At 40.4% G+C, this 25,133-nt stretch overlaps 1 protein-coding gene across 3 annotated transcripts in view; it reads left to right on the top strand.

Moving 5' to 3' along the window:
• plekhh2 (pleckstrin homology domain containing, family H (with MyTH4 domain) member 2) overlaps positions 1-25,133 on the top strand; it is a 39,803-nt gene that overhangs the window by 3,467 nt on the left and 11,203 nt on the right. For 2 of the 3 annotated variants that reach the window (XM_014414397.4, XM_014414396.4), the window contains exons 3-17: positions 16,071-16,133; positions 16,219-16,368; positions 16,611-16,694; positions 16,823-16,904; positions 17,065-17,250; positions 18,786-19,711; positions 20,740-20,815; positions 20,911-21,005; positions 21,191-21,350; positions 23,382-23,518; positions 23,862-23,975; positions 24,158-24,244; positions 24,355-24,513; positions 24,620-24,700; positions 24,818-24,997. In XM_014414397.4, coding sequence (XP_014269883.2) covers positions 16,071-16,133; positions 16,219-16,368; positions 16,611-16,694; positions 16,823-16,904; positions 17,065-17,250; positions 18,786-19,711; positions 20,740-20,815; positions 20,911-21,005; positions 21,191-21,350; positions 23,382-23,518; positions 23,862-23,975; positions 24,158-24,244; positions 24,355-24,513; positions 24,620-24,700; positions 24,818-24,997 — 2,580 coding nt within the window. The remainder of the gene's footprint in view (positions 1-16,070; positions 16,134-16,218; positions 16,369-16,610; positions 16,695-16,822; positions 16,905-17,064; positions 17,251-18,785; positions 19,712-20,739; positions 20,816-20,910; positions 21,006-21,190; positions 21,351-23,381; positions 23,519-23,861; positions 23,976-24,157; positions 24,245-24,354; positions 24,514-24,619; positions 24,701-24,817; positions 24,998-25,133) is intronic. The other variant, XM_023155622.3, reaches the window with a different exon arrangement.

Here is a 25,133-nt window from a genome sequence, read left to right as displayed (position 1 = left end):
GTCAAAGGAACAGGTGCAAAGCTATTTTGCAAGAAAAGCTATGCTGATGATTGACAGGCAGATACAGTTTGTTGTATCTGAAAGAGCAGAGACGTGACGCCAATACCGAATTACGGCAATGCTGAAAATGCTGTCATATGGAAATGATACGGTAAAATATCCCAGCTGGCCATCATCGGTCCAACAAACAGAGACTGGCTGTCTTTTAGCAGATGTGTGTATGCGGCACGCGAATGACATTTTCAGAGAAAACTCCCTTAATTGGGATTAATTTGGTTTTAAAGCTGAAGGATGAGCTCGTCAGTGAACGAATACTCCAAATATGATCACAGACTGTATTGTGACAGATTACATTTTTTGTAGTGTTGAATTGTCCAGAAGGCAGACCAATGCAATACCAAAATAAAGAGGACGAAAAGGAAAGAAAAAAGCGACTGTCAGTTGACTCGGCTACAGCCAATATCCAGTCGCCTAACCTAACTGGAATTTGTTTGAAGATAATGCTGAATTAAAACACACATTACTAATAAAACACTGGATCCAATGATTATCCTTTTCCCATGGGTGGCTTGTGTATCTTGTAGTATTACACTCAACACTTAGCAGACTTTGACCTCTCCTTCAAGACCAATTTGAAGGTCAGAGTGATAAAAACAGCATGTAGAGCTGTTAATTCTATGTGTCTTGCTGCCATTGTTTATTATTAACAACATTTAGAGAAAGATACAGGTATATGGGGATTCTAAATATCACATTATAGTTTGCTTCCAACTCTCCTGTCACATTTGACTCCTGAACTCACTTTTACATCGCTGCCTTTTTTAAGTTTACCCCAAAATGTGTTACATCTTTAAGGAAAGTATTGTCAGGAAAAAGAGAAAGAGCTGCCTCATCTCGTCTTGCTTTGACTTCTGTAGTAGCCTCTGCTCTGGTGTTACCTCGTCATCAGTTGGCCGACTGCAGCTAGTCCAAAACGCTGCAGCATGGCTCCTAACTGGCACACGCAAGTGAGATCATATATCTTCTATACTTGCATCATTACCTGGCAGCCAATCAGCTCTTGAATTGAGTTTAAGATCTTAACACTTGTTTTTAAGACGTTGCATGGACCAGCCCCTACATATCTTGCTGATCTCCTAACCTGGTATTCTCCCCCAAGATCCTTGAGGTATGCAGACCAAATGCTTTTGGTTGTCCCTAGGTCCAGACTAAAACACAGAGGAGACCAGACATTTGCCGTGACTGCCCCCAAACTGTGGAATACTTTGCATATCAGGTCCTCCCCGACAGTGGATACTTTTAAAATCCGTCTAAAGACCCATTTTTGTTCTCTGGCTTTTGATTCATCATTAGTTTGTTACCATTATTCTTTCTATGATTGTATTCTCTTCTAAAACACTATTCTGTTTTTCTTTTATGTCCTCTGCTTTGTCCATTTTGTTGTACAGTACTTTGGTCAACACTTGATGTTTTTAAACAAGTGCTATATAAATAAATTTAAACTTGAACTTAAACTTAAACTTGAACTAGTTAGTTAGAAGTAAATTGTCCAGTTCTTTCAGAATCAGAGATTATGCAAACAAACTTATGTTCAAGGGCAACAGACAAAGGAAGTGGTGCTGCTTTGACACACTATAACAAATGATCTCTGGGAAAGGGAAGAAGGTCCTCGCATGTATGGGAAGATGATGCGCATTCTCAAACTGAGTGGTGGTGTGTCTGGTGGGCACAGAACGGGCCGTCCCTCCCAGCTGGCCGACACTGGGCAGGCCCAAACTGCTCAGTGGCCTAGATCTGAAGCGGCTCTCCAGGGATGCTGATTAGAGCTCTAATGTAAACAGCAGTCTCACCACAGGGCTGCGCTACGAAGTGCATGATGGGATTGACCCAGCTCCAGTCAATTACAGACTCAAAGTAAGCTCAGCTGGACAGCAAAACAAACTCCCGGAGAGACTTGGAAGAGAGATTGGCTTCGGTGGGTTTTTGCAGCCCACGTAGCACATGTGAAAGTCTCTGCCGTGTATTTTTGGCTCTATCCATCCTGTTTGACAGGTTTACGGCCTTTTTCCACTCAGCAGTAGAAAACACACTGTTAAACACACCATAACACGCACTGTGTTTTTCTTCTTTGGTGTGTTTACTCAATCCTAGCTCTGCTCTTTGGAGGTTACATGCCGTGTAAAAACAAAATATAAGGTGAAATCAGGGAGATGAATCCACCTGACAGAAATTTTGAAAAATTGAGGAAATTGTAGTAAAGTTAGAAATCATCCATCACTCAGTTTTATTAACTGCTTATCTAACTGAGGGTCACAGGAGGGCTGGAGCCTACCCACAGACAGGCCGGCGGTTTGTCAAAGGGGGGTCAAAATGCTTTTTTAAGTTACCTCATGGATCAGTTTAATCAATCGGAAGCTTCCACTGACTTATTTTTTGCTACGTAGCCACACGGAGGAATTTTACAGGGGATTTGTTAAGCTTTTTCTTATTTTTTTAACTATTTCTCTAGTTGTCTCGTCCCCTTCAGCCTCAGTTCTGTTAGGAAGCCAGTTCTGAGAACAGAAGCAGACTTGGTCTTGGTCTTGATGGGGACGACAGAGGCAGCTGTAGTGTGTAATCTTGGTAGACATCAACAAAGCCTTTATCCTGCATTAAACTGTTGCTCAGCACCCTGTAATATTTGGTCAGTATGACTGCTCTAAATCTGATGAAGAATAGCAGTAATCCTTAAGTCTTGACTGCACACCAAAGATGACTGATGTCATTTCCCAAGGATCCAGAGTTCAGTCAGAGTTCAGCAGCATTTCTAGAAACACCAACACAAATAATGATATTGAGGAAAAAAAACAAACCCTAAAGCACATGTTAGTATTCAAGTAAAGCCAAATAAGTTTAATCTGAACAAACAAATATGATTCTGAATCATCCTTTAAAATTCCCAGTCTCATTCAGATCCCTTTTAAGCACTTATTTTATTTGATAAAAAGTTTAAGCGCAGTCCAAATGCTGTGTACGCGTACTGTGTAATGTGTTCTGACTTTGCTCATGTGGCTTTGTTGTGTAATGACCGGTCAACATGTTTTCACTGACCTCGTAATGCTCTGAGCTCATCACGTTAACATCCAGACCCCTGCTGATGTGTTTTTCTCTGCTGTGGCTCCCACCGCCTCAGCCCGAGCTTGTTGTTTTTAAAGCCGTGTGGGGGCGGATGCACGTCACTGCAAAATCCCCCTAATATCGCTTCACAGAGGTAGACTCATAAACCAGTGAGGAGTGGGTTTAAAAGAATTAATTAGGAGCAGTGATTCATTCTACATTTCAGATTCCCAAATAACTGGTGCTAAAAAAAACTGTTTACTGTTTCCGATGTATTGATGGCACTGCAGCATGTGCATAAAGGCAGATCGCAGGTTGTGGCATATAACCCTGAAAGAGGTAAAATGCTGGTAATACTGTAAGATCTAGAAAGTGCTGTTCCTGAAAAAGGTTCAACAAACTATGAGATTATTCCATCAAACTCTGAGCTGAGTTAGTTCAGTCAACCCCGAGTATGAGCTGAGCGTGCGTGATTCACTCTGGCAATGGATAAAAAAAAAAGAGGGGAGTCTCCATTTTAATCCAGCCGACCAACATCAGTGGATGTCCATGTGGACTGTGATATTTATGTTATGTTATAATTTAATTAGACTGGACCTCTCTGTCATCAGTAAAACATATGACCCTTTTATATTGTCTGTAATCACCATGTATCCAACTTCAGTGGGAATCATTAGACGGAGCCCGAATCCTAATTTTATATTTGACAGAAACTGAGAATAAAAGTATGGAGAAACAGGTCAGATACAGTTTAGTTATGGACCTGAAATATACGTTAGAAGCTCTGTTCGACATCATTTAATAGCCATGTTTCAATGTGTGGACACTTTTTCATATGAAGTGCAGTCAGAATGCAGTTACACTGTCTGCAGCCTGCTTTGTGGTTATAAAAATGCAAGGTACAAAAAGAACTCCTGCTTAACTGGGATTTCAGTGTTTGTACAAAAGTAAACTTTTGCAAATGAATGTGCTTTGATACTTTATGGACAATGAGATAAAACCGAGTGTCAGTCAGCCGCTGCAACAGCAGCAGGATGGGCGGAGCCAGAGAGAAACAGTCTGTTACCCCGGTAACTGAACCAAAGTTTAACTTTGACGCTGAACTTTAGAAAAGAGAAACGGACCAAAATCTACAGCTGAATTAACACTAACAAAGACGGGAAAAATGGCAATGGAGAAAACTACAAGCACAGAACGCCACATTCAGAGCAACCTTCAAAATAAAACAGGAAACACATGGAAACGAGACAACAGCAGGGTCAGTGGCTCGTGTTTATTACTGTATCGAAATGTTCACGCAGATCCAGCTGCAGAACATTCAGGCTTGAGTCAGAGCAGACGCTGTGCTGGATTGCTCCGGGTCAGTGTAATACGACAGGCCGTCCGTATCAACACGCAAACAGAATGAAAATTTGTAGAGGAAGGGTTAAGGGGTCAGAATGACCATTTTTGGGAGAGGAATGCAGGAGTAATAGGAAAGGGATTCAAGACACAAAGGAAGAGGAAAACTAAGGAGCCATGGATAATTACATCTGCAGTGGGTACAATATATGTCCATTTTTTATTTTATATTTATTTTTCCTTTTTGTTATAGTTTTTATTATTGATCAACCATCAATATGTTGCAGTTTCTTGTGTTTCTTATTGTAGGTTTCCTCCCTCTTTTTTGCAGAATTACCTTGAAAGAGGATAACGAAGGTTTTGAATTTGCCGTTCCACAAAACTGGAGCATGAAATGAATTGACGGCAGTCTGGGTAGACTTGGCAAATTACTGAAATCCTAGAAAGCCTGTATGAGGTGACTGAGAGGGAAAACGGGGGAGGAAGAAAAAAAATGAAGCCTTGTGTAAGGATTGAACTGCCCAGGGGAGGAAATACCCAGTTTAGTAAGTGTGTGTGTGTGTGTGTGTGTGTGTGTGTGTGTGTGTGTGTGTGTGTGTGTGTGTGTGTGTGTACAGATATTTGGATTTGGGAGGCATGTTAGTTTTGGCCAGCGGGGTCTCTCAGCTGTAACAGTAGGCTACACATCTCCTTATGAAGACAAAGCGACCATGTGTGTTACATTTTCTTTATATCAGCCTTCACCCTCCTTTTTTTTTTTTTAAAGTAATGCATTCATTCACTTCTTCTCTTGTGTCCATGTGCCTGTGTGTCTGTCTCAGGAGAGATTCTCAACCTCCCTATAAAGTTTTGGAAAAGAAAAAGACAGGATGCTAAATGTTAAAATGAAGTAGCGATAAAATCAAAACAGACAGGAGGTGAAATTAGTGGTCAAAGTTAGGGAGGTGTGGCCACTTGACTGGCACATGCCCCAGCTTCACCAATTCAGACCTTGAAAATGGGCCTGTTGGCTGTTTGGAGCGTTTTAATTATATTATCTGACAAGTTATTTGTGTGGTGCTGTAAGCACGGCCGGATCCGGAGTAACAAAGAGTATGTTTGCGTCAGACGTGTTAGGATATCAAAGATAATACATAAACACACACATATTATGTTGCCACAGTATATGGGTCCATATTCTGATTTGGCACAGGTTCCTGCCAGATCCCCTTCCTGACACAGTCCTCCCATTTATCCAGGCTTGGATAGTCGGATAAATGTGTTATCCTCCAAACCATTGTTTCCATGGCTTTATGTGATTGTCTTTGTGGATTCCCTTCTTCTCTTTTAATTACAGTTAAGACCATTGTTTGTTATTTCAGATGCTATTCTTTCTGTTAGTATTTGTGTGTCTGTAGTCCCACATGGGATATCTGGTCACCCTAAACACATCCCCTCCAAGATGTTTATGTTTAGATTTTGATATTTGACACTTTAATATTTTATCTGTCTGTTACTTAACATTATTTAAAGGTACAGCTGAGTATTTCCCAGCTGCTGTTAAACAGCTTGAATCTCTCAAGCTCCAAGAATATTCAGTGTTCACTTTGGTCTTCTGGATGTAGTTCTTGTCCAGAAACGTATATTTTTGGTCCTTGTTGTGTTTGCAGACAAAGTGAGAACTCAGTGTTTTGCTGACTGCTTGAGGTTTCATTTCAAAATATTTTAAAATATCCTTTTTGCCGAATGATTTCTTCGACCTTGACAAGATTTCCACATCATTGCACAGCAGTGGTTTCTGCTATGGCTCTATAAAAAGGTCAGTGTTTGAGCGGGCGAATACTATCGACCCTCGAAAATGTTATCTGATAACTTTATTCAAAAGAAAACATCATTGTGGGGCCCAAAATGCTAATTTTAATGCCTCAAAATGCAGATTTGAGACACCAATCAGTGATGTGATATGAGAGAAAGTGTCTCAGTTTAAGCACCGCGCACAAAGCTTTCCGCTCCTTCTTTGCTACACATAAACATCCGCTTGCAGTTTTAGTCTCTGGCTGCCCAGTCACAGCCACATAGATGCCTACGGCTAACCATAACATTTTCAAACAGATGTTGCTTTTCCTCATGCGTGTCCGTCTCCACTTTGCACGTGCTGGGGTTCTGTTTTTTGGACAGCTATGGTATGTGCCTGCCCCAGAGTGTGCCAAAGGAACTAGAGTTTATTGTTAGATTGTAAGGGAAGCCCAACTGGCATTGCTATATTTTTTTAAATCATATATCTATTGTTACAGTGGTGGATCCTCATAGTAAATGTGGTCAAAGTTTCATATAATGAGGTCAAACTCTGTACAAGTAATTCCTGTGGCCCAAAAGCTGCATACTGCACGCTCTAATAGGTCTGTTTCAGAGGCTTTTCCTGCTCTTCGGTCTGTTTGAGGTCACAGAGAGCTAAAGAACTAACATGGCCATCTCACACACACACACAGCTCTGACTGGGAGCACAGAAGCCCCACCCGCCTGATCAGAAGAAAATGGCTTGAAGTGAAGCAGAAGCTAAAACAGCTGATTTCAGACTTTGTGTGAACTGCCAGAACCATTCAAATAATAATTAAGATTATTCTGAACTGACTGTCATGAAATGAACATTCTAGATCCCCTATGAAATGTAAAATATATGTCCTTACTTAGTTGCTTGTACTTAATCTGTCAATAAAAGTCTTTGTCAGCGTTAGCCCCCGGTGCAAGTTACCATACTTGGTGTAAGTCTGTGGTGTTAAACCTGTTTTAACTGTAAGGTAAGCACTGTGGGTCGCAGCCTACAGAAAGAGGCTTTGTGAGCTGGCTGTCTGGCCTGCGGATGGAGTGGTGGGGGAGGGATGGATGGATGGAGCGAGTTCAGGGGGAGGTTGGCCACAGGGCGTCAGTTGTGGAATTCCAGGAATGGAAGTTGAACTGGATTTCAGATTTTGCATTTGGACGGGGAGTCGACTGCAGAGGTGATAGACCTGAGGCTGAGGGAGAGCACAGAGATCACGTGTACGTGAGCGCCAGGGCCGGACGCGATGAAGCGGCAATAGCAGTGCTCGTATTGTGCCTGAATACAAAGAGAGTAGCAAGGCGTTACTCTTATCCCGTCCTAAGTGAGCTGTACAGGATGTGACACACACACGCCCAGGTTGGGTTCATCCTATATATAACATCATGAAGCAAACACACACTTACTCGAATGCTCTGATACGCAGCAGTTAATGTGTTTAAGCCTTTGTATACACTGTTAAGTGGTGTGTGCGTAAAAGTCCATGTGCGTGTCGACTCCAGCTGTAACCTACAGTATACATGGCCTGTAATTAACATGGCGTGCTCAGCCAGATGCTATATCTGTCATTGAGAGAGGCACATGTGGTCGGTCGTTTGTGGTACAGCCGAGGATCTATATAGGGAAGAGAAAGACTGTGCATTTGTGTGTGTGATACGCATTGACCTTTATTCGTGTCTGCTCTTCATCGCAATGTGCTTTTTCCTGTAGTAAAAGTAATCCTTAAAAGTAATGCTTCTGAGGTTCACAGGGACAGCAGCAGTAGGTGAAGAAAAGTTTGCAGCATCTGTGTTATTGTTGGATTCATCACAGTTTGTCAGTTTTATCAGGACAAAATAGATCTTCAAAAACCAGATGTGCAAAAGCTCTACCTCAACTGTCCAAATACTGAGTTGAATACACCCACAGCCTTTTTCCATATGTGGAAACGCAGTGACATAATCCTATAAATTCTTCTTCCTAGAATCCGCTTCTGTGAAATGTTGTTCAAATGTCAGGTGGAACAGCGGTTGTGTAAAAGGCCTCGCTTCCACTTTGGTCCAGAAAACGTTGCGCGGTGGAAACAGTGTGGGTGTCTGGCAGGGTGTGGCTTCCCGGCTTTGGCCTGAGCTTGGTCCACTTCTTCTGGTCTCTACAAGTGAACAGAAGCAGGGAAAACTGGAGCTCAGCCATGCCTGTCTCCAGGCTAAAAACAGATGTCGCTCTTCACAGCGGTTTCCATCAAGTTTGGATATGGCAGCTACTAATTTAAGTGCTAATTTGTCGATTTCTACGGAGTAACATAAGACAAGGAGCTATTCACAGCGCATAGCTGATGTGACACACGAGTGTGTGAGCTGGCTGCAAATAGAATGATACTTTATTAGACTTTTAAAGGAAGAAATCATTTTTGATTAACATAAAAGCAACTGATACATTTTCCTCAAAAAATATAAAAATTTTAATAATTGTAAAACATATTTTTTAAGCGAGTGATGGAGACATCTAAGTCCTTCAAGAAAACTTACATTGCAATCCATACAGTATTAGAAGGATGTTCAGCACACAGAAACCCCGTTCATTGTTCCTGTGAACAGATAAAATTGCCTCAACTTTACCCCACAAAAAATGTTTTTTGCATGTTCCCACTGTGTCTGTGTGGGTTTTCTCCAGGTCCTCTAGTTTCCTCCCACATGGAGTTAGTGGGGTTGGTGATAATAAATTTCCCGTAGGTGTGAATGTGAGTGGGAATGGTTGTCTCTCTGTGTTAGCCCTGTGACAGACTGGTGGCCTGTCCAGGGTTTACCCCACCTCCTGCCCTATGGTTGCCGTGCAACCTTAAATTCGATAAGCAGAAGATAATGGATGGAAAGTGATGCCAGTCCATTCTCTTTGTTATTATTAATAAAAAGGAGCAGTGGTGTACATGTACTATACACCACATGTTAATTACAGATTAATTTTTTTAAATGCATTTTGTACATATGTGGACATGTCGAGGAATATTTTTGCCATGGTGGTTGCTACGCAGACAGTTTCCATCTATAATCCTGCATATTTTCCTGCTCTAAGCTTCTGAGGTTGGAGAGTTTCCTCAGAAGACAGTGGTTCCTACGCTGCTTCCGGCACTCTGAGCTGAGGAATTTCAGAGGAATGTTGTTCATCAAGTCATCCCTCTGTCTCGCTGCTCATTCCCACAGGTTTTTTTTAAATCTCATGTCTGTGTGTGTGTGTGCGTGTGTTTAATCCGTGTGACCTTTTGCTGTTGTTTTAGCACACTCCTGCTAGCTTCCACATGTAGTGCTGTGATCTTAGCACACAAAGGGCTACTTGTAACATTGGCACCTCATCACCATTATGTAATGGTTAAAGGCGCTATATGCAGCACTTCTACAGCCATGAAAAGACTTTATAACAATGTTGTAAACAAATTAATCCATCCCTAGCCTCCCAGTTACAAGTTCATGAATGAATGAATGAATGAATTGAAATTTATTTCAGTCAACAACAACAGATTATAATTTTACATAAAAGTACTCAAACAGAAACCGAAAAAGGAATAGGCTGAAGCCTTATGGCTTATACTTATCCTATCCCTTACCCCCATAGAAATAATCAAATCCTTAACCAAGAAAATAAATAACATTGATAAATAAGTTGTATAACAGTTTGAAAAGAAATCAATGATAAATCAACACAAAATTTTTTTTAACAAACCAAATTTCTATAACCTTGTATAATACTAATTTTTAAAATCTTCCTGAAGAATGACAAAGAAAAACACATCTTCAGTTCATCATTAAGTCCATTCCATAATTTCACTCCCAAAACTGACACACATCTATACTTAACATTGGTTCTCACTTTAGGCATTTCAAACTTATAAGACCCCCTTAAATCATATTTTCCATCTCTTAGTTGAAACATACTTAAAATACAAATTGGAACATTCTTTTTCATCACACGATATATCATTTCTAAAGTTTTAGAATATATAATGTCCATGAATTTTAACATAGATGATCCTACAAAAAACTGGTTGGTGGACTCCCTATATCCAACTTTATTTATTATTCTAATAGCTCTTTTTTGCAATTTAAATATTGAATCCAAATATGTTTTGTATGTGTTCCCCCAAATTTCTGCACAGTAGGTCATATAAGGCAAACAAAGGGAAGTATACAATAAATAAAGGCAGTTCTCATTCAAAAAATCTCTTGTTTTATAAAGAATAGAAATAGACTTGGATAATTTTCGTTTCACATGTTTTATGTGGGGCTTCCAACAAAGTTTATCATCAATAATTACTCCTAAAAATTTTGTCTCATATACTCTTTCAATTTCAACATTATTTAAATTCAATTTTACTTTAATATTACTTTTACTACCTCCAAATAACATAAATTTTGTTTTACTTTCATTCAATGATAGTTTATTAATTACAAACCATCTATTTAACTTCATGAGTTCTGTTTCCACTGTTTTCAGTAATTTCTTTATGTCTTTTCCAGAGCAAAATAAGTTTGTATCATCAGCAAACATCACATATTTTAAAGTATCACTGGCTGTACAAATATCATTTATATAAAGTGAAAATAACTTGGGTCCCAAAACAGATCCTTGCGGAACTCCACAAGTTACTTTTCTAAGTTTAGATTTCATGTTATTATTACTCACATATTGGAACCTATTATTCAAGTAACTATTTAACCAAAATTGTACAACACCTCTTAAACCATACCTTTCACACTTCCGTAAAAGTAAAGAATGATCTATCGTATCAAAGGCTTTACGTTAATCAATGAACACACCTATTCCAAACTGTTTTTCATCCACAGCCGTTGCAATATTTTCAATAAATTCCATCACAGCTAGAGATGTTGAGCGATTTCTTCTGAACCCATACTGATGATCATTCAATAAATCATATTTATCAATAAAAGAATCTAGTTTGTTTGCAAATAGTTTTTCAAGAATCTTTGAAAACTGAGGCAGTAAAGATACCGGTCTATAGTTTGACACAATCTGTTTATCACCAGTTTTATATAGTGGGATCACTTTGGCAATTTTCATTTTATCTGGAAAAATTCCAGTTTGAAATGATTTGTTACAAATATACAGTGGGGCAAAAAAGTATTTAGTCAGCCACCGATTGTGCAAGTTCCCCCACCTAAAATGATGACAGAGGTCAGTAATTTGCACCAGAGGTACACTTCAACTGTGAGAGACAGAATGTGAAAAAAAAATCCATGAATCCACATGGTAGGATTTGTAAAGAATTTATTCGTAAATCAGGGTGGAAAATAAGTATTTGGTCAATAACAAAAATACAACTCAATACTTTGTAACATAACCTTTGTTGGCAATAACAGAGGTCAAACGTTTACTATAGGTCTTTACCAGGTTTGCACACACAGTAGCTGGTATTTTGGCCCATTCCTCCATGCAGATCTTCTCGAGAGCAGTGATGTTTTGGGGCTGTCGCCGAGCAACACGGACTTTCAACTCCCGCCACAGATTTTCTATGGGGTTGAGGTCTGGAGACTGGCTAGGCCACTCCAGGACTTTCAAATGCTTCTTACGGAGCCACTCCTTTGTTGCCCGGGCGGTGTGTTTTGGATCATTGTCATGTTGGAAGACCCAGCCTCGTTTCATCTTCAAAGTTCTCACTGATGGAAGGAGGTTTTGGCTCAAAATCTCACGATACATGGCCCCATTCATTCTGTCCTTAACACGGATCAGTCGTCCTGTCCCCTTGGCAGAAAAACAGCCCCATAGCATGATGTTTCCACCCCCATGCTTCACAGTAGGTATGGTGTTCTTGGGATGCAACTCAGTATTCTTCTTCCTCCAAACACGACGAGTTGAGTTTATACCAAAAAGTTCTACTTTGGTTTCATCTGACCACATGACATTCTCCCAATCCTCTGCTGTATCATCCATGTGCTCTCTGGCAAACTTCAGACGGGCCTGGACATGCACTGGCTTCAGCAGCGGAACACGTCTGGCACTGCGGGATTTGATTCCCTGCCGTTGTAGTGTGTTACTGATGGTGACCTTTGTTACTTTGGTCCCAGCTCTCTGCAGGTCATTCACCAGGTCCCCCCGTGTGGTTCTGGGATCTTTGCTCACCGTTCTCATGATCATTTTGACCCCACGGGATGAGATCTTGCGTGGAGCCCCAGATCGAGGGAGATTATCAGTGGTCTTGTATGTCTTCCATTTTCTGATGATTGCTCCCACAGTTGATTTTTTCACACCAAGCTGCTTGCCTATTGTAGATTCACTCTTCCCAGTCTGGTGCAGGTCTACAATACTTTTCCTGGTGTCCTTCGAAAGCTCTTTGGTCTTGGCCATGGCGGAGTTTGGAGTCTGACTGTTTGAGGCTGTGGACAGGTGTCTTTTATACAGATGATGAGTTCAGACAGGTGCCATTCATACAGGTAACGAGTGGGGGACAGAAAAGCTTCTTACAGAAGACGTTACAGGTCTGTGAGAGTCAGAGATTTTCCTTGTTTGAGGTGACCAAATACTTATTTTCCACCCTGATTTACGAATAAATTCTTTACAAATCCTACCATGTGGATTCATGGATTTATTTTTCACATTCTGTCTCTCACAGTTGAAGTGTACCTCTGGTGCAAATTACTGACCTCTGTCATCATTTTAGGTGGGGGAACTTGCACAATCGGTGGCTGACTAAATACTTTTTTGCCCCACTGTATGTTAACGGCTGAAGGACACTATGAAGAACTTCTTAAATTAGCGACATGTCAAGGTCGTCACAATCCGTGGATTTTTTACTCTTGAATTTACTCACCACTTCTACAATGTCACTCTCACAGACTCCACCAAGAAACATTGAGTTACATTTACAAGAAGTAGAATCTACTTCATCATTTCCTCCTGGTACAGAAATCTCTTTTGCCAAGTTGGGACCTACATTAACAAAGTAATCATTAAATTCATTAAGTATGCTCTCAGTATTCTCAATCACTACATTACCTCTTGTTACAATACGTGTTGGAGAACATGTATTATGTTGATTTTTTATTATCCTATTTAATACACTCCAGGTAGCCTTAATATTACTTTTATGTTTTTGAAGCAGCTGTTCATAATATCTTTTCTTTTCGTATCGCATAATAGATGTTAATTTATTTCGATATTTCTTATATTTGTCTTCATTTTCCTTTGTTCTATGTGTCAAAAAAATCCTGTATAACCTATTTTTATTTTTACGGGCTCTTTCCAGACCTTGTGTAAACCATGGTTTTTTCTTTTTATAATTTTTAGAAAACTTTTTAATTGGACAATGGCTGTCATAGATTGACAAAAATATATCCAAAAACGCATTGTATGCATCATTAGTGTCTTCCACATAAACTTTTTGCCAGTCATAATTTTCTAAGTCTGTTTTAAAAGCCGCAATTTGTTCTGGTGTTTTTATTCTACCACTGTAATCCATTTGCTTTTCCTCTTGAAAATGAAGTTGATTGTTCATTTCAAACACTGAAAAGACAGTCAAGTGATCACTTACATCTGTGACTAACAGTCCACTATGTATCTTGCCGTTTATCTTATTGACAAAAATATTGTCGATCAAAGTGGCACTATCCATCGTTATTCTGCTCGGCTTTAGAATCAACGGATGGAATCCAAAACTAAGCATTGTATCAATAAATTCTGAAGTCTTATTATGGTCGTTTGCCTTCAATAGATCAATGTTAAAATCACCACAAAAAAAAGTCACCTTCTCCTTGTGTTTTTCCAATATTACAGAAATTTCTTTAGTAAACTGATCTATACAGGATGCAGGTGTACGATAAATGCAGCTAACTAATATGTTTTTCGAGCTTTCAACCTGAATTTCAATGGTTAAACATTCCATCAAGTTATCAATCACAGCAGTCATATTGTTAACAACTTTACATTTAAGATGTGAAAAAACAAACATAGCAACACCTCCTCCTCTTCTATTCTTCCTATTTTGCCAAAACATTTCATAGCCCTCTAGTCCATCTTGCAATTCTTCGTCGTCATTCAACCATGTTTCTGAAATTGCTACCACTGCAAACTTATTTTGGAATTGATCAAGATACGCTTTGATTTTAGAAAAATTACTGTAAAGACTCCGACTGTTAAAGTGGATTAATGAAAAACCTTTTATCTTGGGATCCAACTCTTCCCCATTATAATATTCACATGTCATATCAACATTCTGATAGAGGTGGATATCTGGATCAATACTATTGTCCAACTCATAAAATTTATAATCATGAGATCCAAAATATTCCATTTTTTGCCTTTTTTTGTTCACACATTCACATGCATAGTTATTTTTCTCACACTTATCAGATATTGTTCATATCACAGTCAGCAACACAATTCTTTTCTACATTGAACTCTATTTCTTTTGTTTAAATCTCTCAAGATCTGCAATGTCTCTGACAACAATTACTTTAGCTTGTTCTGGTGTCCCATTAAGTCTTATGAATACCTTACAGTTCCTGGTCCAGGTATCTTGGATGTGCCTTTCCTTCTTCAATAGTCTTGCCTGTCGTGCAATTTCAGCATTTCTCTTGGTGAGATGCTCATTCACATATACGCCGGTTCCCTTTAACTTCTTTCCCATCTTTAACAGTTCAACTTTATATTTCCTGTTCACAAATCGTAGTATGATAGTTGGCATCTTGGTATGTTTTTGTGGAATAGTATGACATGCAGCTATGTTTTTGCTATCCAAAAGAATATCTTTGTCTTTGAAAAACTGAATAACTTGCTGCTCAAGCAAATCCTTTTCAGCTCTTGGTGCATCTTCCCCCTCCTTGTCACCTGCTGTACTCCGTGCATAGGTGTAGTGATTTGTCTTCAGTCCAGAAATAATCACATCTTCCATTCTTGTATACTGCTCCAAATCTTCAACTCTTTTTTCCAGCTCTTCAATCTTCTTGTCTTTTTCCTTAATCACAATCTTCAGTTGTCTTACTTCTTCAATTAAGTCCAATAGTCCTGCTTGCTGTTTCACCACCTTACTCAATTCCTCTGACATGAAGTTAAGAGACTTCTTAACTTCTTCAATATCTTCTGTTAGCCTCTTAGTTGTCATGTTTCTTGATCACCAATTTAAATTCTTAGAAGACAAAATTAATTCCAGGCTCCAGGTAATCCAATAAGCCAGGTGTTACTTGTAGAGCACATGTGATGAAAGAAAGGGACCCTAAACTTCAAAGTTTGTGGAAATACTCACACAAAATGAAGCAAAACTTCTTTGTGAAGATACAAGTCTTAACCAATCTTTTGGATGTTAAGTTCTTTTCGTGATGTTTGTTGGATTGCTAAGAGTAACAAACACAGTTTTCCCAATCAGCAGCCATCTTGGTTTCAGCGTGCACTGAATGACACCTTATCTTCATCACGAGGAAGATAAATAAACTAGCATTGTAGGTTGCTTAACATCTCAGTAGTTTGTGTTAAAAATGGCTGCAAATGAATGTGAATCTATCTGAACATAGCATTCCTTCGAATAACAGAACCCAGCTGAATCGCATCTGCTCCTTTCTAGCGTGGCAGCGTTATCTTGAGTGGAGTTCTCGTTAGGCATGCAAGACTTTCTTTGTCTTTATTTGGTGCTGTTGTGTTTGGCTTCAGGCTCGAGTGGAGTGGATATTTCATCTCCATGCATTTGCAAACATTTGCAGTCTGGATCACTGAAAGGAAACTGATTACTAATTTTAGATCAGACGGGGTTACTGTATGTTTATGTGGTCCTTGTGTGAACATGTAACAAGACTAGTAAGATATTAGGATTTATTTATTTTTAAAGTCCAGTTAAAATAAACTTTTGCTTTTCCAGATTCAACAACTGGAGACGCAGGTGATCGATGCGGAGAAACGGGCGTTCACAGCTCAGCAGCAGGTGAGGACCAGAAACACAAGTTTGTTTGTCTTTCCTTTCGACGTGTCGGAATGCGATTATGTGAGTACATGTGTGATGATTCCAGGTGCAGTGGATGGAGGAGAAGCTCAAAGCAGCAGATGGTCAGTCTGGAGACTCAGAGGTGCGTCTGTTTCAGCGGTGCCAGGAGCTGCAGGCGTTAGTGCAGGAGAAGGAGGATGTAATCGCACAGCTGGAGCAGCAGCTGGAGGAGCAGGTAAGAAAAAGCACACGCATAAAGAATTTCAACAGATGCGATGCCAGTGGAGTAATTCATAATCCCCTTTTTTTAAATTTAATACCACGTTTATCTCTATGAACACCATCTTTAACCTCCTTACTGTTCACTTATGTTTCCCCGCCCTTGTTCTCTGTTTCGCTTCGTCTAAATCTGCCCTTCTTATTCCAAAATATATTCACCCAGAGAGACAGACGGCTCATTTTTACTTCTTTCAACAGAAACAGCTCCGCCTTCAAGATGCCAAGGCGGTGGAAGAGAAGGCAGCTAAGATCAAAGAGTGGGTGATGCTGAAGTTGTCAGAGGTAAATCTGTGTGTGCGTCAGCTGTAAAGGCTCCTAAAACACAGATAAGAAAGACACGGAAATCTGGAAGATAAGTTAAAGTATTTAATGTGGTTGCTGGTTTATCTGAGAACATGTTTGTGCTTCAGTTTGAGGTAGAGAATGCAGCATTAAGAGAAACCAACAAACAACAGGAGGCTCAGATTTTGGAGCTTCAAAAACAAATACAAGGTATAAGCTTTTGGAACTTTGTTGGAACATGTTAACATGCAAGTTATTTATGCAGGTTAAAACTCCTAAATGCCTGCTACTAGCAAATACAGATTTATCAATGCTAATACATTGTAAGCACACGCTGCAGTATGCGCATGACTGTTTGCTGCTTTTGCAGCCTTTGAGCAGAAGTGCAAGGGTGGAGCTGGAGCCCTGTGTAGGCCAGGTGAAGCCCAGCGTCTTAGCAGCCTGACGTTCGGCTGCTTTCAGGTGAGAGGGAAGAACCCGCAGGTCCTGACTGGACCAGCGCCGTCCCAGAAGACCCTGAGCACACAGGGGGAGACAGACGCCAGGGACAAAACGGGTAAGTCCCCACACAGTCACGCAGCTATGGATAATGAAAACAGCATCTGTGAGTGGTTAGATGGAACTCTGGGGCAGAGCTGGACACAAGATGGTAACTATCTGAGTGAGGTCATAGTCATGCTGTATTAAGGAAAGTATTTGCCACTGGAGTATTTTATGGGCTATTTGGAGACTTTTAATAATAATAATAATGTGTGATAGTTATATAACATAATAACATCACTGATAGTTAGAGTAAGAATGTGAAGAAACAATATAGTTAAACTGTGAGATACTAAGATTCTACAGTCATAATTGTGCAGATCTATTTAATGTGGTGCTGGAATTGTATTAACATTGTTTGCCAAACTGGTTTTAGTGTGTTAGAAAGCCAACACTCACTAATTAGCTATAAACACACAGCATAGCAGAGGCTGATGAGAACAAGAATTGGTTCTCCTAGTGTTTGGTCATAAACCAAGTATTGTAGAGGAAGAGCTGAAAGCTTTAGTCAAAACAAAGCATTTACTAGATGGTGTTCCTGGGCACAAAGGTCCAGAAAAACACCCTGAAGAGGGGCTAAAAGTGGGTTGAAGAGCTGGAGTTAATGTACTGCTGCTCAGTGATCAGTGATGTGTGTCAGGTGGGTCAGAACGGAACCTGGAGGGAAGCCACAGGAAAGGCATTCACACATAGGGGAGGATTTACTAACTGGGGGGAGTTTGTGTGATGCCGCAATTGCAGATTTGCACGAATGGGGTTGGAAAGTTCTGCAGGTGATCTACAAAAAATGGTCTAACTTACAGACAAAGATACAGCCAGTACATTACAATAATAACCAGACTTCTAACAAGCTGCTGTGGTGCAGAGCATTAGTAAATCTGGCCCGTGAACACACTTATTTTTGCAGACCTCATTAAATATGTATTTAGATTCACTTTCAGATCCCGCAAGTCAGCCATAATATAAAATGCGGTCAATAAAAATACTTTTTAAAGCGCCTTGCAGTGTTTTTGAGTTTTACATTGAAATGTCTGTCAAAATGTAGTTAATGAGACTCCAGAAGATCAGAAGTGTCTTAAGATTAATATCTGAGTCTTTCAATATATAATACTCACTTTAACTAATACACAGCATTACAGGGCAAACAGGAAAAGGATGAGTCAGGATCTGACAGTAAATGATTATTCCTGTGCTTTTGCACACTGCACTGGTCAGATGCAACACAGATGTCAGGTTTGCATGGTGAATGCTGCCTCCACCCGAGCTGTCAGATGTATTTCTGTTTGTAACATTAGCACTAGCGTAGATTTGCAAATTCACCAGAAAATAAATGAGGGAGAGAAATTAGATCAGAGAGAGGGGGCAACTATCCCAGAGGAACAAATCCTTCAATTAACTTATTTAATTTGAATTATTTAACTTTCTTTCTTTTTTTTGAAATACATAGTTCACTTAAATTGTAATCTGTAATCTAGAAAGATCTCAAATGCTTCGTCTTTAGTGCTCCACCAGCTGTGAAATTATTACACATTTTTATGCTTTCTTTGGCAGATAAAAGTAGTAAGAAGACATCCTCATCAGTGACAGATGGTGAAGTCCATAAACCGAGCCAAACTGGACTGCTGTGTTCTCCGCTAGAGGATGACGGTGCACCTGAAAGCTCTGTTAGCAATGCATCTGGACCCGAGTCCCGCCGCGTATTGTCTGTGCTCTCCAGTGCTGCATCAGTGGAGGAAGAAGTATGTGAGAGCAGAAGCGGAGCGTGTGTTCTGGAGTTCAGCCGGCCCAGCAGTGAGACCTACCTGACAGCTTCAGACGACAGCAGCTCTCTGTTTGACGATGACATGCAGCGTACAGAGCGCCCCAGCTTTAGCCTGCTGGAGCCATCAGATGGAACACTAGCAGGGTGTAAGAATGACGAGGAGGAGGGACGCACGGTTAAGTTGGAGGATTGCACCTCTGAGGAGCTCAACAAACGATTCCAGTCACAGAGACTTGACTCCTCATCATCTTCCAGTGAACCTAACACTCCCAGCCCCATCCTCACACCAGCTCTCACCCCTAAACGGCCCAACCTGCCCCAGGATCCAAAAGACAACCCCGCCTCACCCAAACAGCCCCGTCTGAGGACTCCTACGGGGTTCGGGTTGATGAACGTGTCTCTGGCCAAGAAACACCTAAGCCAGCCGTCAATCAGCAGTGAGGCAGCACATGGCCAAACGCGTAATGCACTCAGCATGCTGCGCCCCCTCCAGCCTCAGGAAACTGATGTTGATGCACAGCAGGAGGTTGGAATGGAAACGGGCAAAGCCACAGTTCCCGAAATCCTTCCCGGCTCACAAGCAGCAACCACCGTGCCATCCGCACCAAATTCATCAGAACCTGGGACAGAGATGGGCTCAGAGAGGTCAGACTGTGATAGCACCACACCTGGCAGCAAACCTCCTACTCCACCTTTACACAGGCTCCCCTCCTGGGTAAGACTGCCCTTCATGTTAGGCACACCAAGTTGTGTTTTTTTTTTAATTGCAAATTTGGCACTGGCAACAAATTCGAAAACAAATTCCCAATGTTCAGCTAAGTATGAATAAAGAAATCAAATATGTTTCTTACAGCAATCAATCCTTAATACATTGGAAAGCTGCTAATGTTTTAGGCAATTTGTTTATTTTTTTACAGAATTTGTTTTTCCTGGATAAAGGAAACAATATTTTGCACTACTGTGAAACACAAATAGTCCTTCATGAAGTCCTTCATGTGAAACATTACAATTTTAACCACATATTTTCTTCTAAGTGTTGGACTAAGTACAGGAACTTCTCCATGTTTGTAATTCTGTTGTTTACACTGCCATCTGCTGTAAATGTGAGTAAACAGAAAAGTTTCAAATAGATAAATTCAGTGATTAGAATTAGAAAGCTGTCTTAGCAATGGGGCGGATAACAGGGTTTAAACAGAAAATTAACTGAAGCCCAAAGTGAATAAATAGTAAAAAAATATCCAGTCAAAATAAATAATAGTAAATTAATGGACATAAAATGAAACAAAAAGTTAAATTAGCATACTGAATTGGTAAAATTGTTAGCTAAATTGCTAGCTTTAACAGCTACAATGCTAAACAAAAAGCTATTAAGTATTAGCTAATGTACGGCTAACGGCTAAAGTACTAAGCTTAAAGTAGTAACAGTTGAAATTTTTATGTAAAAATAACTTAAAAGCACTGAAGTCGCTAAAGATTAAAAAAATGTATTAAATTTAAATGCAAATTAAAGTAATGGGCAGGTTGTTGAGCTACTTGCTACTTCTTGGCTAAACAGCTGAGAGTCAGTTTAAAGGTAAGATGAGCTCTTGCTCATATTATTAACCAGGAGTTGCCTTCATATACTGAAGGTAGATGATATACAAAAATAAATATAGTGTATGCAGTTACAGCTTTTAAATGTTATTATCTAATGGCAGGCTTGGTTTTAAAATTGACTAATGACATGGCACATTTTCTTTTCAGGAAAGTCGTATATATGCTGTTGCTAAATCAGGAATCAGACTGTCTGACACTTCATGCACAGACCTGTCTAACAAAGGTAAGAGAGTGGGTAAAAAACAGGTCTCCCTACTTAGTTGACAGCTTAGTCTGCTGTAGTGGTTTCTAATAAACAAACTGTACTTTGTGTCCTAGACCCATCCCTTCAGTCTTCCTATCCAGCCTTTGTAATGTACACATCACTCATCTATAAAAACATGACTACACCAGTTTACACTACTCTGAAGGGGGTAAGTATAAGAGTGCAAGGCCATGTTTAATTGTAACACCTGTACATTCCCCCACTATCTATTTGATCACTTGTGAACTTGAAAAGAAAATGCTTTTTTGTTTATAGTTAACAGCAATTGTGTCACCAAAGTGGATTTTAATATCTAGTATATGGCTCTGAGTGTGTGCCATTTTCAAATTGCAGAAAGCTACTCTGCTGAGCAGCAGTCCCTTCTCAGATGAGTCATCAAGCTCTGAGGAGTCATCTAGTTCAGGAGACGAGGACGGCTCCCTGTGCAGCTCCCACACCTCCTCCAGCTCCAGAAAAGACAGCAGCCCAGGCAGCCCACGCTCTCTCAAGAGAGGTACAAACAACCACTGCATATAAAAGATGGACATAGCCTCTAGTTTTGCATTGTGACCTTATCCATTTTAAGTTTTTTATACCCCTGGTACTAGATAAGATACTAGAGATGGCACGATACCACTTTTTATGTCCGATACCGATATCATAAATTTGGATATCTGCCGATACCGATATAAATCCGATATAGTGTATTTTGTAATCAATAAAATGTTTTTTTAAAATATCTTGCTGCATTGTGTATAAGTTCATACTCAAGTTTAAAGAACAAAACAAAACTAAAGCTATTCTGTTATATCTGTATGCAAAAAATACACTGCACCCAAAATATTTCATAGATCAGCAACACTGATCAATCTAATAGACATAAACCTGCACCATCCTCCCTATTCTGGTATTTTAAAGAGAACTTAGAGGAAATATTAAACAACCCAGCTAATAGGGTTGCCAACTCCCAGCAAAAAAAATAGGGAACCACCCCCCACCCTCCGCCTCGTGATGCTTAATCGACGTAATCGACTGTAATTTAATGCAAGTGTAAAAAAAAAGAAAATGCACAGAAATCAATAATTTTTCTACAGTAATTAAATAGATTCAATATCTTTATTCAACAGAATTGCAGACTGCACAGATGGTACCTTCCCAAAGGAAAAAGTACTATAGCTTACCAGGGTATATATTAGACAATAATGGACTTCTATACATACCAGCTGTCAGCTACGTGGAAAAAGATCCTGGTGTAGAAAGTAATATTAAATACATTCTAACAACAGCTTATCAAGCTTAAACGTGCTGCTGTTGTTTATCCGCTGGTTTCCTCTTTCTGGCGCAAAGTGGGCGATAAACAAACAAGAGAGACGGACTCGCGACAGAAAAGCCAATCAGCTGATCATTGATCAGTTTCACAATTGAAGTAGCAACAGGAGAGGGAGGGAGAGAGAAGAAGAGGCAGTCGCTCCCAGCTTTCACTGGGAATGCTTTACAAACATTCAGAGATGATCTTACACACTTGCTTTACTTCCCTGGGATAGCTCTCTCAGAGATTAAATGCCGGTTTGGAAGCAGGTAGCGAGGCTCCAAAAGCTCAACCAGACTGCCAACAGGTCTCGCACGCCACAGCCGCTCTGTCATGAGACGCATACTCCTCCGACGTGCTACGGTTATGAGCTGGGTTACGCTATATCGCAAGTTTTGTGAGGTGCTTTTGTGATATTGAATGGATCGGATTATATTTTTTATTTCTCTCCGATATCCAATCCAGTAATTTAGGTCAGTATTGGACCGATACGTAATTTTGGATCGGTCCAACTCTAAACCATACACTGTGTAAGAGCATCACACAGATCTATATTAGTACCATACTCTGTATCTCATTGTACAACTGTATAGTAACAATAAAGGCATTCTATTCTATTCTATTCTATTCTACTAATTAAAATACTTAAATTTCACTCACCAAATTAGACAGGCTATGAGTCCAACTGACCACTTAAGGTCAGCTGCCATTTTTTGAATTGTTAGTACACTTGTCAGGTTCAGTCGTTAAGAGAAACATAATAGTTTTTAAACCCAGATAATTATGTTATCCTGTTAAATTGGTACCATCTGTTATAACGTTACAGACAGGCAGGACTAATAACATTTGCTGCACACTAATGCTGCAGTTTTATTATTAGCCATAGCTCCTAGCTACTAACTCATTTATAACTAAATAGCTAATGTGGCTATCGTTGACACAGTCAGTGGTTCTGCATGTTTAATTTGACACAACCCTCCCGGAGAGCACTAGCTTGTGAACCACAGGCTAAATTTGTAGCTATTGGCTAACTGCTTATAGCTAAATAGTTTTTAGTATCAGTTAGTATTTGAGAATTGATTTTAAGACTGATATCTGTGGGGATGGACTCATTTTTGGAGCTAGTCTCATGTGGCTATCACAGGACCTGGAGATTTAAGAAGCTTTTTTGTTTAATTCTTCACCTCCAAAGACTGACTTTCTCTGTTTTTCATGTGTGAACTTACTGTCCTCAAGCTGTGTCCGTGGCGTCGATGACATCAGAGTGTGACTATGCCATCCCTCCTGATGCTTACTCCACTGACACGGAGTGCTCGGAACCTGAGCAGAAACTGCCCAAAACCTGCTGTTCACCCAGTGACAACGGCAAGAGTGTTAGTGACAGCTCAACACTTTGGTCCACTGTTGTTAGTTTCCATGCTTTAAACAATGCTGACTGGTTAAGTTACATCATTTGAAGCTAATTTTAATAAGCAAACTACAACTGAAGTCTTTGAGGTAACTCTAAGATTAGAAATTGATGCGACCGCATTACTGAAGTACCTCTACCTTCAAAAGCTATTTGAGTAGTGACTTTGTTTTTTCTGCTCACAGCATGATGACATCATGTTTTTGAACCTAAGGCTCATTAGCCAACATTTAGTTAATTTCTCAGGTCTGTTTCATTAGCGGTTCTCTTTGGTGCTGCATAAAACTGAACAGTGTCACAACCTTTAGGAGCCAATGGAGAAGTCAGGCTATTTGCTGAAAATGGTCAAAACCTGGAAGAAGACCTGGAAGAGACGCTGGTTTGTCCTCAAAGATGGAGAGCTGCTCTACTATAAGTCACCGGTATGTTGGTTTCAACAACAAAAGCTACTTTTGGCTTCTCCGCATGGAGAATGGAAACGGGCGGTCTTCCTGTCCCAATCACTTCATCTACTTTTTCTGGATTTGAAACGTTTTTGTTTTTTCCTTTGTTGAGACTCGTGGCCAACAGGTTAACAAGATTAGGATTTCTGATTCTTCCACAGAGCGATGTGATCAGGAAACCTCAGGGTCAGATCAAGGTCAGCGCCACCAGCAGCATCGCCCGTGGCGAGGGCAAGCAGATTCTCCAGGTATTCAGTCTTCGATGAACGGCCACAATCATCTAACATTTCTAGATCTTTTAAATCCTTTCCTTCACATTTTCACGTCCACCTGGGCTTTTATTTATCCTTGTGTGTAGATAGTAACAGGAAAGCGCGTTTACTACCTGAAGGCGGACTCTCCTAACCTGCTCGAGGAGTGGCTTCGGGTCCTGCAGAGCGTGCTGAGGCTGAAAGCCGCCAGTCCTCTCTTCACTCAGCCGGATATTCGCCCTGGCATGAAGGGACTACTCATCAAGGTCCCTGCATCAAAGTTTAATCATTTTCTAATAGCACAGAGAAAATGGAACAATATTTCACAAAATTCTGTGTTTTATGCTCCGATTTGTACTTCCTCTGCTGCAGGTGAAACACGGCTACTCTAAGCGGGTTTGGTGTGCTCTGATCGGCAAAACGTTGTACTACTTTCGCAGCCAAGAGGACAAGGTGTGCATCTGTAGAAATACATCTGTAGCCTTTGTCAGGAGCAGGTGATCAATTCAAAACTGACCTGAGCTGTTACTTGTGACTGAACGTGGAGCGCACGTCTGCTTTTGTTTCCAGTTCCCGCTGGGTCAGATTAAGCTGTGGGAGGCTCGGGTGGAGGAGGTGGACAGGTCAAGAGATTCAGATGACGACCTAAAGGCATGCGGGCGAGGCCTACAGCCGGCACCCTTCACCGTTGCCATCCACCCACAGGAGCAAGGACCCACTTACTTGCTTATTGAATCCTGCCATGAAAAGGTCAGCGCGGGACTGAAAGGTTGAACTTTTCTGTTCTGTAAGGCAGGCAGACCCGTGTATCTTCTGACCATGGCGTTTAAGCTCATGTGTACAGTCATTTTTCTGTACTGCAACAAATCTGCTCTGAGACTGAGAG

The sequence above is a fragment of the Maylandia zebra genome, linkage group LG13 (assembly GCF_041146795.1).
Source record: "Maylandia zebra isolate NMK-2024a linkage group LG13, Mzebra_GT3a, whole genome shotgun sequence".
NCBI classification, from domain to species: Eukaryota; Metazoa; Chordata; class Actinopteri; order Cichliformes; family Cichlidae; genus Maylandia; species Maylandia zebra.
This window is presented reverse-complemented; position numbering and strand designations above follow the sequence as displayed.